The 13,269-nt window shown below is 29.6% G+C and overlaps 1 protein-coding gene across 10 annotated transcripts in view; it reads left to right on the top strand.

The window, feature by feature from the left end:
• LOC129939562 (disco-interacting protein 2) overlaps nt 1-13,269 on the top strand; it is a 310,790-nt gene that overhangs the window by 273,527 nt on the left and 23,994 nt on the right. For 7 of the 10 annotated variants that reach the window (XM_056047616.1, XM_056047618.1, XM_056047611.1 and 4 more), the window contains one exon: nt 8,244-8,972. The exons of 1 other annotated variant lie outside the window; for it this stretch is intronic. In XM_056047616.1, coding sequence (XP_055903591.1) covers nt 8,244-8,972 — 729 coding nt within the window. The remainder of the gene's footprint in view (nt 1-8,243; nt 8,973-13,269) is intronic. 2 more of the 10 variants (XM_056047612.1, XM_056047613.1) reach the window with 1 other exon arrangement.

Genomic DNA, 13,269 nt, shown 5'->3' with positions numbered 1-13,269 from the left:
ATGCAAAAATATGGCGAAAAAGTTCGAGTTAGAAAAAAACTCGACTTAGAGGGAATTGACTGTAGTATTCTTTAAAAAGCCCTAACAGCGTCCTCTGATATTATTATCTGTAAAAAAATGTATTTCAAGTCGATATGTAAACTGGTTCTTGAGATGTGGTTGACGAAAAAAAGGTATTCCGATGGTACGGACTTCTAAGGACCTTTAAAGGCTAAAAAATGTTCAATCCGAAAAATCAGAACGGTCACAGTATGGAAAGTTAAAAATAAGATAAAACTAAAAAACTTAAATTTAGACATTCTATTCAAATATTTTGAAGCACCAGACAAAATTTGAATAATTCAATTTTTGGAATTTTGAGTTTAAAAAATGAAACACTCACACCTGAAATTTTGTAACATCGAAAATTATACAATTCATAATTTGAGTTCTAGGTTATTTCTTTTGAAAATTGAAAATTTGACATTTATTGACGTTGCAAGTTTAATTGCAAATAATAAAAACCTAAACAAAAAAAAAACATTACTAACAACTGGTAAAAACTGATTTTCGATTCAAATTATTTTCAAAAGTTAAAAATATTGGCTTTAAACTAATCTCATCTTATAGAAAATATTTTCATGAAAATTTAATCTACAAATTGATAAAAATTCACATTCGATTTTCGATATCTCGTGAAAAAATGAAGGTATTGACTTCAAAATAATTTTAATCACTTTTAAATTTTCGAAGAACTTTCAAGAAATGCTACTAAAATTGGTAAAGCTTGGTTTTCGACTAAAAACTTCGTTAACAAAAATAGATTTTGAAATGAAGCTATTTTATCATATATATAGAATATTGTTCGTAACTTTTAATAACTTTTTTAGAAAATTTCAACTGACAACTTTTTGTTAAAGTTTTAAGCAAGACAAATAGACAAATAGTGAACTAGCGTCACTAGACCCTAGTTCTCTATGGACTTTTGCTCCACCTAATTTTTAAATGTACGAACGGGTATTTTCAAAAAAAAAACTCATGTTGGGTTTATAAACTGCGAGTCTAGTAAGAATTCCTCACCAGTTTTTCTCTAAAAATCATGCCATTTGAGTAGAAGAACACATTAAACGTAAAACTTGTGAAACATAATCTCTTTTAAAATGGATATGAAAAAAAAGTCCTTAAAGTCACATGGAAGTTAGATGTAGGTATCTATTACAAAAAACGAGCAAAAAGAATAAAAAAGCAACATAAACCTTAAGGCGATACTGTCATTAAAGCAGTCGGATTAATAATTGAAAAAAAAAAGAAAAAAACTAGAAAACACCACCTTGCAACTTGCAGCATAATCATCTTTCTAAAGTAACGACCTAGAAAAATTGCTCCACAAGAAAAAAGGATACAAAGGACTCTTATGGAAAGACAATCTCACACGTAATATATATAAACAAGAGCAAAATGTTAGAAACATACAAAATAAGAAAACATTTTTTCTAAAGAGTTGAAATGCAAAATAAAAAAATAAACCAAAAGCTGTCATCATTCAGTTTGCATTTCAGAATAAGGACGACGACAACGATGATGAGAACGACGAAGAGAACTCGCTGACTCCGGCAATGATGACGACTAGGACGATGACGAGGAATACGACGACGACCGCGACGAGGATGTGAATGAGCTGGAACACTTTATATAGTATGCAAGTTCATTCACACTGTAAAATAAAGACAAAAAGAAATACAATAGTAGGATCTAGGATAAAAAGGACGAGGCTCTAGGTATATTATCTCTTGCTCTCTCTCTCAGTCGGTACATACATAGGTACCCAGAAGGCTCAATGCGCGGTACTTCTTGTGTTTCTGTTTAAGCTCCTGCTGCTACTACCATCCTGATGATGATGATGGTTGAAGTGTCCAAAAGTATTCACATTTTACTTTTAAATGAGACTTTAAGAGCATCAACAATTTCACATTAAATTACTAGAATATTTCAGTGGCTCCCATAACATCAGAGCCAAGGCGCAGTAAGTCCTTGTTGCTTGTTGCGGAGAAATTAGCTCTCAAAAAATAATAGAAATACAAAAATAAAATTAAAACAGGAACACGCAACTAATGAGCGTTGAAAGTGTATCCTTGATGTTAAACAAAACAAAAATAAAATAACATTCATGTATTCAACCTCTTTGAATGGATTGGCTTTTGTTTACTTTGCTTTTCTGGGAACTATTCAAAAATTTAATGTTTCTCCATCAAATAAAGGGTGTTATAAACTTAACCTTGAAAGAAGAGCATGAGCTTCCTTTTTGAAATGAGAATACAATTTTCTATTTTAAATTTTCGTGCCTTAAAAAATTATTCAAAGTGATAACAATTTAGAATAAAAAAACACCCTTTTTTAAAACACATGAATAACCCTGTAATAAAAGGCCGTGCGTAGGTCGTGTTAAGGTCGAATAATTTTGTCCTAATTTATGTTAATTTATTACTTGTCTAACCCAAGGCATGTCTATGTCTAGTCTAGACTTTTATAATTAATTTTCTTTCAATTTATGACTAAGAATCATTCTATCATCTTTTTCCATGAAAATAAGGCTTAAGGTTAAATCAACAACAGTCTGTAGTTATTTGTTTGTATTAGAAATTATGAACACATGTTCTTATGGAAAGGGATTACAATGCAATGTCTCAGGATCAAAATAATTAAAACCAAAAAATAAATTGTGTCTAGAGTTCTGTAAATAGAAAAATACAAAAAGAGACAGAAAAATTGATGCAAAAACATGTCTACCCCAACTGACGTCCGACTATGGAAAAAAAGAAGATTTTTTGGAAAATTAATGCTTAATTTTGTTTTGTAGTAACATAAGAATAATAAACGTGAATTCGTGCCAAGTTAGCCAGGTGCCTTTAAGAAGATTTAATAATTCGCTGAATACGGACTTATTGTCTCGAACGTTTTATTTTGTAAAGAAATTTCATGGAGGTTCTCAGAAAATTATTAATAGCCAGTTTTTTTCCTAGACTTTTATGTAACAATTCCATTCAATTTTGTCACGTAAATAAATTTTAAGGTTTATTAATTTAAAATATGAACAAAATAATCACTTTAATAGAATTTACGAACTATTTATCACTGCAATTCAGAACGTTCTAATGATACAAAAAACAGTCCCTGAACTGATAATTTGTAGTTTCGTAGTTTGAAAGCAGTGTCTTTTAGTTCCTTGAATTATTTGAAAATATAATTTCTCCAAGTCTAATATAAAATAAATGCAAAAATTCGTTCTCTCAACTCAAATGACGAAAAAGCTGGAACAAAAACTCAAAATCCAGTCCTATTTCGATTCTAGCCCAAGTTAAAATATTGGCGCTAAATTTTCCATTAAGTTTAATGTAAAAATTTATTTTTTGAAAAGATATAAACTTCATTAAACTTACAAAATGGTTTAAGAATTTTTTTAAATCCATTTGATTGAGTTTCTGACATACTGTCTATAACAAATTTATATATTCGGATATATTGATTTAATTAAAAGACAAAATAAACAAAAAAAATGTACTTTGAAAACCAAGTGAATTTGATTTCAGATTTTTAAATTAAAAAACATTTCTAACCACATGGTTCACGGTGTTTAGAAAAGCAACGTTAGAATAAAATGTTATGATACTTTTTTTTTGTTATTTCTTGTAACTTTTTCCTTTCAATTTAAAAATTAAAACAAATTTTAATAGTTTTGTTTTCATTTTGATTCTTCTTCAACACATTTTGCAATAAAAACGTAGAAAAAAGTAGAAACAAACAATAATTTATTCTTTTAATTTTTCTAAAACTTTAATCGTGTGAATCTAAGAAATGGTTTATTCGATGAACCTAAAACTGTAAAATAACCACACACATTCATGGAGATTAGAGATTTAACAGTTAGTTCCTTTAAAAAAAATATAAATTTTACAATTTTCCAGCATTTTCCAATTCAAGGAAAAACATAAATTTCCTTATAGATTCTTGTTAAAAATTCAATCTGGCTTTGAGAACTGTCCATGGATTTTCTTTACCAAATGTTCGATTTAAAGTTCCGTACTTCTTGAAAAATTGGCTTTATTATGAAATTGTATTCCCGGCTGCATTTTCATTCACTTATAGTACCCGAAAACGTTCAGAAACAAAACGAAAGAGAGTTTAGAAGTTACAAGCTGAGTTTTATAAAAAGAGAAGTACTTTTATGAAACGTTGCTTACTGGCTTAGAAATGTTTATTAAAATAAACAAAAAATGAAAAAAACTATAGTTTCAACAATTAAAACGGCCTTGGAACAAAATTTAAGTATCTTCAAATAATTTGTCTTAATCTAAGTTTTCAGTGTTTGGTTTGTTTCAAACAAATATTGTCGTTGGTGTTTCAATACTAGACAAATACGTATAAAACAAAATAGTTTTTTTTCCTCGAAAAGGTTATAGAATTTCTAGAAATTCCCGTTGTATGGACTGTCATTTAAGGGCAGCAGTTCACATCTGAATTTGAAAAAAGGTGATATTTCCTTGTAGTTAAGTGTGCCCTGAAAATAATTTTTATTTAATAGGTTATGATTAAGTTGGCAGTCTATAATTCTTTTCTCTGACTGATGAGCTTCTGTTGCAAATGTTTCTCGAACAAAGTCTTTGAGCTTTTTAGTTATATTGTGTAGAAGATTTCTCAGTTGTTTGGATCGAAATGAATAATTTCACCAGAGTTATCGGCAATATTCCACCATTTTATGGTCCACCAACCCAATTTAAACATTAATATTTTCTTGGTCAACGAATACCTGAACGTAAGGAAACTTTACAGATAGAGTTTGCTTGATGCTTAAGGGTACTACTTCAAATGTATCCATTCTCCAAATTTGTGCTGCAAAGTGATGTCTTCACAACGCATTAGAAAATGTTGTATTTAGCTAATAGCAATATATTTTGGTATGAACAAATATTCCTGCATATCATATTCAGCAAACTTTTGGGAAGAATTCGAATTTTTTCAATGGTACTGTCTCTTGCGATGAATAGACAAATTCATAAAAAGTGCTGATAACAGTAAGTCACAAGGCCCTAGTCTTCAACGGACTGTTGCGCCACCCAAAAATAAATTAGTGACTTCAAGACTGGTACCATGAAAAAAAATGTGCTTCTAATCACACTGTTTTGAATACCATAATTTTGCAGTTTTAGGCATTTATTGTAAGCCCCCATGTATTGTTCTAAGATGACTACCAGTTTATCTTGAGCTGTACATTTTCTGATGTTTCTGAAAGAATCAGAAGATCGTTTGCTTACAGAAGCACATTTATTGTACAATTAGCAATCCTAATACCACCGGGCATATACTTGTCCATATCATTTATAAATGCAACCAACAAAGCAATCAGAGAACATCTATGTTAAAGACACTTATCAGTATCAAACCATTGAGGAAACAACAAACCGCTGCTTCTTGAGTTGACCTAAGTGCGTTTTTATTCGCAAGAGAGTTCATACCTAAGTGTTTTTCTATTCACAAGATCGAAAGCTGCCTTAAAATCAACAAAAAAACCGCATGTCTTTATTTCTGTCTTGGAATGCTTTCACAATCGACTTCAATGCAAATCTCAGTCCACTGTACTGTATTTTTTCAGAACCCAGCTTGAAAGTCTGTTAATATGTTATTATCATCAAACCATTTTTCTGATCTTTTCATTTTTGGCTAAAACGTTTATAAATGAAATTCCCCCGTTTATTTGCAACATCGTTTGAATCACCTTTCTCATGAATAGAGCAAGAGGGAATAACGCCGATTGTTAAAATTTTGTTGAAAAGAAGTTTTAGCTTATTAGTAAAAGCAGGCGTTGAATTTTTGAAATACTGAATTATATAACGAAATCCCATCTTCACCTGGTATTTTTTGAAGGGCGATTTTTATTTTATTAGAGTCTATTTCAGAGACCAAAATTTCTTCAATAACCAGGGGTTCTTCAAAGGAAAAGCATAAAATTGAACTTATTGGACATTAGGTTTTAGAAATGATATGATAGTTGATCTAAGGCCATATTTGTACCAATTACACAATTGGATAAATTTATATCGTTGCCTTATACAGAATTTTTTTTTATTTAGCTTGAATATTTTCAAATTTTGCTTTTTTATGTGGCTTAATAGTTTGTACGTGGAGTTAGCGTTAATTTACCATCTTCTTAGTTCACCGGTGTAACTGTTATGATTTTTCCGGCCATTCAAACATCTGTTATCAAACCACACATTTTTGAATTTTGTAATACAACCAGAGTGTTGAGTTCGTGAAGAATGGTTGATACACGAAATTGTACCCTTTGAAAACAACTCGATAGATTCATAAAATGAAGGAGTTTCAGCTTAATAGGTGTCTACATTATTTTGATATTTATTCATACTTTTCTTTCTCCATTTTAGTTTTGGTAATGATTTCAAATTTTCATGTTGAAGTATATATTCACTATTCCATTCGAATATATTCGGCATATGATCAGAATAGCTTTTATAACCAACAGATCACTTTTAGAACAGATTCTGCCAGACCAATCAGAATAGTTTTATTCTACGAAGACTGGCATTTTTGAAATCCGATATATTCTTTTGGATACATTTAATTTATGGAATACGCTTTAAAAAAAACTGCTTTGTGCTCGATTTACAATTACTTGAAGGACAATTGGAGCTCATGCATAGCAATATTATTAACTATTGACTATTGACAAGTTTGTTTCCGTCTTGAAATTACTACAAAAATCAGCAGTAATCTGGAATCTTGTATTTAACACTTTATCGAGAGGTAAAAGAAAGTAAAGAGGTGATACTTTTGTATCAAGTCTGAAAATGTAATCAAATTCTTCCTACACTATTTTTGTAACATTTAAAAAAAATAAAAAAACGGGAATGAGATTACTAAAAGAAATTGTTTATCCATCTGCTACTTTCAATTAATGTATCCTAATTACTCTTGGCTAGGGGAATAAAATATGTACTTCAAAGTTTAAAATAGTAAATAAAATATTTGTCCATGTCCAAATTGCCTTATGTACAGTGTTATGTTCTTGTTCCTGAAATACCTCAACTTTGATATTATTACGGATAAACTTTTTCCCACAATAAAGATAGATATTCATATAAATGTATACACATAGGTAAAATTCCTAATCGAAAATCCTTGTTATATCCTTTTCATTGTCATTCAAAAGATAAGTCCTTATCCATGTTTATACCTTTCTCTATGTCTGATTAATATAAAGGTCAAATGAAATTGAACCTTCTTCTGCATCTAAAGTAACATCAATTTGAATTAAATAAATTAAAAAAAATAAGAACAAATTTTGTTACAAATTTGAGTGACATTATCTTAATTCTCCATTAATACAAATTTGTTTCAATTGATTTATTGAAATATCCTTTCAAAAAAATATAACAACTTAAACAATGCAGAGTAACAGTAACAAAAGCCTATAAAGAGAATTGTTCCTTTACAAAATATAGCGAACTATTTCTTTGTTTGTATTTTAAGTCCTTAAATCTGTTTCACTTCGAGAGTGAACTTTTGTATATAGAAGAAGGATATGAAAAGATGAGTATTTAGTATAATGCCTTGCACTATTTTATATCATTGTTTTATGTTTTTCGTGTCAATGCACTTGTTTATCTCACAATGTCCCTAGGGGTGGTTGATAAATGAGTATAACAAAAAAACTAAAAAATGTAAAAGGATATGAACAAAACAATTTTCTTCCTTTTTTTATTTTGCTGGCATAGTATAGTTTTATTCATAAAAGATCTGAGTACTCGTATATTTACTTCACTTTGTGTGGATTAAATTGTGTATTTTTGTTAAGTATTCTTTTTGTAAAATCGATTTATTTAATGAGGAAAATTTTTAATTTTTAATATTTTGCTCATTATTCAAAATAAACTTAAGCATTTTTTCTATCTTTTGACAATTTATTAGAAATAAATAGTTATGCATGTTTTTATTATTATTTTATAGAAAAATAGTTTATTTAATATTTTTAAGTCACGAATGTTGCACTTCGAATTGAAATTTTCACACAAATTATATTTAAATTAATTTTTTATTTAAATTTTCTTTTTTTCTTTTTATTTTCTTTTGTTTCATATTTTCTGTCGTTTTCTGACGTTTCTAATTTCCAAAAAAATATCACAAACACAAACAATAAAACAATTAACCAACAACTATAAATTATGAAAATATAAAAAATAAAACAACTCCAGCTGGACCAATTACATCAAATGTAAAACGTTCAGGTGTTGACTTAAGCAGTCAGCTGGCAGCCCTATCTGCTGAAATAGCCGCCAAATCAAATTTCAAAGGATGTCGTCCTTACAACAAAAACGAACCACAACCTCAAGGTTCGCCATTATTGCAAACGCGCAAATATTCCGCTGGAAGCGGTGGCAGTGCTGGCAACAGTAGTGCTTCATCCAGCATGGAAAAACAACAATCTGCCCTGAGCAAACAACAACAACAAGTGCCATCATTAATAAACTCAAGGACAACATCTTCATCAATTCAACAGACGAACAGCAGCTCGATTTTACAGACATCTGCCAATTTGCTGGCACCAAGTGCAATTTTAGCAGCTGTCAAATCGATGCAGGGCAATAAAGTGTCAAAATCAGCAAGTGGCAATATTAAGACGCCGAGTAATATCAACAACAACAACACCAGTGCCAACAACCGTAGCAAGTCAGAATCACCAAGTGGTACAGTGCTAGGGGGTGGTGGTGTTGTAGGACCAGGTGCAGGTGGAGGAGGATTAGGAAGCGGACACATTAGTGGACGAACTGCAGGATGTGTAGTAGGTAATAGCGCTGAAAGAACTGTCAAATCAGATCATAGTAAGAATGCCCAAAATGTCAATGCCAATGCCAATGCACAGTGCGCACAAAATAATAGACCCAGTCGACGCTTGGGAAGGCACGAAAGTCGCTACACAAGTGGTAAACGCAATTTGATATATTTTGTCTTATCCCGTCCAATCAATCAAATTATAAAAATTCAAAAATTTAACCTTTCATCCTTATTTTTCTTGTCCTTTACAAATGTCCTGTCAACACACTCATTTTATTATTTTATTGATTCAAAGTTTTTTTTGCAAAACTATATCTTTCCTCTCATTCCTGTTCCGCTCCGCTCTTATATAATCTGTAAGCCATTGTTTTATTTATTTATAATAATTTACCTATTAACCTCTAATTCATTGACATAGATAATAAATTATTTACTGCTTTTGATACTTGACTAAAATCGAAGGGTTTACATAACTCTACATCCTTTGTCATAAGTATCCGAATTATTCTATATTTTGTGTTAACATAAGCAAACTTTTTAACAATAATTTAAAACGACTATTTAAAAATAGTAAATTCAATTAATCTTCCTTTAAACTTCCTTAACCTGGGACAATAATTAGCCTTTAATTTTTTGTATTTTACTTTTAACAATTTTAGTCCTAAAAAATATCTCCCCATGGTTAAGCAAATTTTTTTGTGTTCGAGTTTCTGCTTAAAAATTATTCGCAAATCTCTTAACCTCTACTCTGTTGTGTAAACGCAGATACTCAGTTTTTAGTATAAGCGAGTATTTCATCTTTTCTCTTCTTTTTGTTTCTTTAAATCAAGAATGTTTATAAGTTAACTGTCTTAAATAAATTGTCTTAACTTATTAAGATATGACATTATTTTCAGTGTGAAAGAAGTTAAAAGATTTTTAAAATTTGCTTTGTTTTAGAAAAAACAAGAACTCACTTAAAGTTAAGGTAAAAGTTTTCGGGTTCGATGATCCTGTAGTTTATTATCTTATGTCAATGTTTTTTTAATCATTATCTTTTCCAAATACAGAACAAATTTATTAATTTGCGTGTATCGCTTGGTATGGTCTCGCTTGAGAAAATCTCATATATTCACCACTTTAAAAATGCATTGTTGCAATATTAACATAGGCGCAAATAGGTATCAACAAACCTACAACAAATTTAGCAAGAATTCTAAATAATGCTTAAGCTAACCTTAAAAAAAAAACAAAATCTAATAATAACATTATTAATCCTATAACATTGTAATCAATTGTGTCATTATTCATTAGTAACTAATAATAATCCTGCTATCAAAAAGTTTCAGCTTTATCGTTATACATATGTAACTGTTACATGTCAGTAAAGCCAACGTGAATTTTGTAAATTGAACTTGTAGATTAGTTTCCTAAATTTGTACTACTTGAAATTGGGCAAAAATGACAAATATTTCTACTTCCTTTATGTGATGTTTACATGTATTTTTAAATCATTTGAGGAGGTTAAAAACGGCATAAAACATATAACTTCGTGTACTGTGGTATTTTTATCCGAGGAAAATTAGCTAAAATGAGTAGTTTTTTAAATTCGCGTCCAAGTTACATTTAATCCAGAGCTAATATTTCCTTTTTAATGAGAATTAGAAGCAATGGACTGTGTGTTTGAAAATCTTTCTATTTCTTTGTTGGATAATGCTTATAACGTTTTTTGTAGTACTTTGTATTACCCTTTTACATGAGTCTAGTAACATAAATATCGCTAGCTTTTGACCAATTTACGATCCAGGATGGGGTAATATAAGCCATAAAGCCTTTAGAATTAAGATATATAATTAATGATAACATCTAGAGATTTGTAAGTAATTTTACTTTATTTAACAAAAAGAGGTTTGCTGTCAAACATAAGTCAAATATTTGTTTTCATAAAATTAAGAATTTGGAACAACTTTAGTTATACCTCAAATATAGATATTTTGTAAGAAAAGGACAAATGTTCGGGTTCTTAAAAAGAAAGCTAGAATAAATGATCGCCAATATGATACTAAGTTGGTTCTTAAAAAGAAAGCTAGAATAAATGATCGCCAATATGATACTAAGTTGGCTTTAAATTCCTGAAACACGTTTTCAATTCCAATGTTTTTACCCGTATAAAAATTGTAAAGCTTTTTTTTCACAAATAATTTCCTTCAAAATACAAAAACTTTTAAGATTTTAAAAAATTAAAGAAATCTACTTTTTGAAGTTAATTTGCTTTGAATTCTCTAGAACTCAGATTTATACATGAATTTCAAGAATATAAATATCTCGAAAACGGCAAAAGTGACACTTGCGTTAACCTTATGGCTAATTGAAGAACCTAATGAACGTTTCGTGTCAATTAATTTAAAATAAAAGCTTTTAATTTCCTGAGAACTGAAGTGGAAAGAGATTCTGTAAAGTCCAATTTGTGAGTGCCTCACTAAAGTTTCTTCCCAACTTATTTGTTTACCTTAGTTTTCTTTTATTTAATTTTTAGAAAATGTGTGTACTTTTTAACTCAGTAGCAAAACAGTAATTTCTTTGAATGTGCCTACTAGCGTCAGCTCTAAATTACAATTAAGCAGACTGATTACTGTAGTATTAATATACTTCCTGAAATTGAATCCGAAAATACTTTAAAAAGGCAATGAAATTCTTCCTATTAAATTCTGTTTAAATTTGTATACCATAAAAACAACATTTTTGGAATACTTTCTAACTGTCTAGGTTTTTGCATAGATGTTTTTTAAGCGTTCTTTGCATTTAAAAAAAGCCTAAAAAAGCTACGTTTCAACTCAATTTCTAATATTTCTGAAATGCACCAAAAAACCTGTAAACTATTTTAATTTAGCTCATAAATATGGCATATTTAGAACCCTTGGAATCTTGGAAAGCTTTCATATTAAGAGAGTCGTCCAAATTTAAAAGTAAGACCCTATCTTGCTGGACAAAAGTGTTCTAAAACAATCTAGAACATTTTTAAGCAGTGTTGAAAAACTCATTTTATCTCAAACCAATCTAATTAAAAGATTGGTTCCGCCCTTAGGATCATTCTTCTTTCGGTACCACTCTTAATTTTAGTTTTTTGACTAATATACCACCAAATCTTACGTCGGTTTTTCTCCATATCTGTTGTATACGACAAAAGTTTTCAATCGTTTTTATGTAGAATTACATGAACTACAATGAGTTCTACAACTTGAACCTACAGTTGGGATAAGACTTCCCTCTTAACCCTCCCCCTAATAATACTAAGGTCTTAAAGACACAGATATAAGCAATGAAATGATCTTCACCCAAGTTGAGATACGTCACAACATTTTTACTTAGTTATCGTATTTTCCCGGAGATTTCAGGGTGATAGGTCACAACATTTTTACTTAGTTATCGTATTTTCCGGAGATCTCAAGGTGAAGGGAAAAATGTGGCTTGAAGTCGGAAACAGCACCCAATTTTTTCCTTAATATTTAACCAAAAAACCCTAAATCCAACCCGGAATTTTCTCAAATCTAATTGGGATCTTTTGGATTGGGATATTTTATGAAAACATGAATTACGTTTTCACAAGCTTTGTCTCTCATTTTTAAAGGGCAATTCAATCTTTATGGAGACAGTAAAAAAGTTTTAAATTTCGTCACTGGAATCTGACGCAGAAAATCTTTGTTTTTCGAGAATGTATGATGCAGGAAAAAATTTTTCGGTTATTCAATAAAAATGTTAAAATATTTTAACAGTCAAAAAAGAAAACAACATATTTCTGGTCAGTTAGTATCAATATTGTGGATAACTCCATCGTAAAATATAACAAGCATGACTTGTCGTTTGACAACTGTCATTTTTAACGTTGCATTTTGCTAAGAATTTTGGTTGGTTCTTATAAAGATCCAATTCTACGCAGAAAATGGTTTATGCAGGGTGCTGATTTCATTTAAAATCTTTTTGAAATCAATTGAAAAAACTAACTTTTTGACATTGGTAAAGGCTTATTCAAATTATGAAAATTTTGACCTGTAAGCTATACTGCTAAGACTTTCCAAAAAAATTGCTTTTCCATCTTTTGTTAAGTATGTAGGTATATTTAGTTTTCGTAGTTTCGTATTCCTTACTCTTTTCAAAACTGTAAAAATGCTGCTATATCCTGGATCTCTATCATCAGTGTTCATCTATGAAAATGGGCTTGCAGAGGTTTAAAAAAAATCATTAAATAAATACAATAAAATAAAATATATCTTGAATCAAAAACACTTTTATATATAACTTTTGTATAAAATTATAATATTTTCTTATTTATTTTAAAAACAAAACTTTGTTTTAAATTTTAATTACATTTTTTCTAAATTGTTAATATTTACAAAATTCTCATATAAAAAACTGATTATTTATTAATATATTTTAGAATTTTCTTACATTGTTTTTGGCAAGTTACTT

This window comes from Eupeodes corollae, chromosome 1, assembly GCF_945859685.1.
Source record: "Eupeodes corollae chromosome 1, idEupCoro1.1, whole genome shotgun sequence".
Taxonomy (NCBI): Eukaryota; Metazoa; Arthropoda; class Insecta; order Diptera; family Syrphidae; genus Eupeodes; species Eupeodes corollae.
This window is presented reverse-complemented; position numbering and strand designations above follow the sequence as displayed.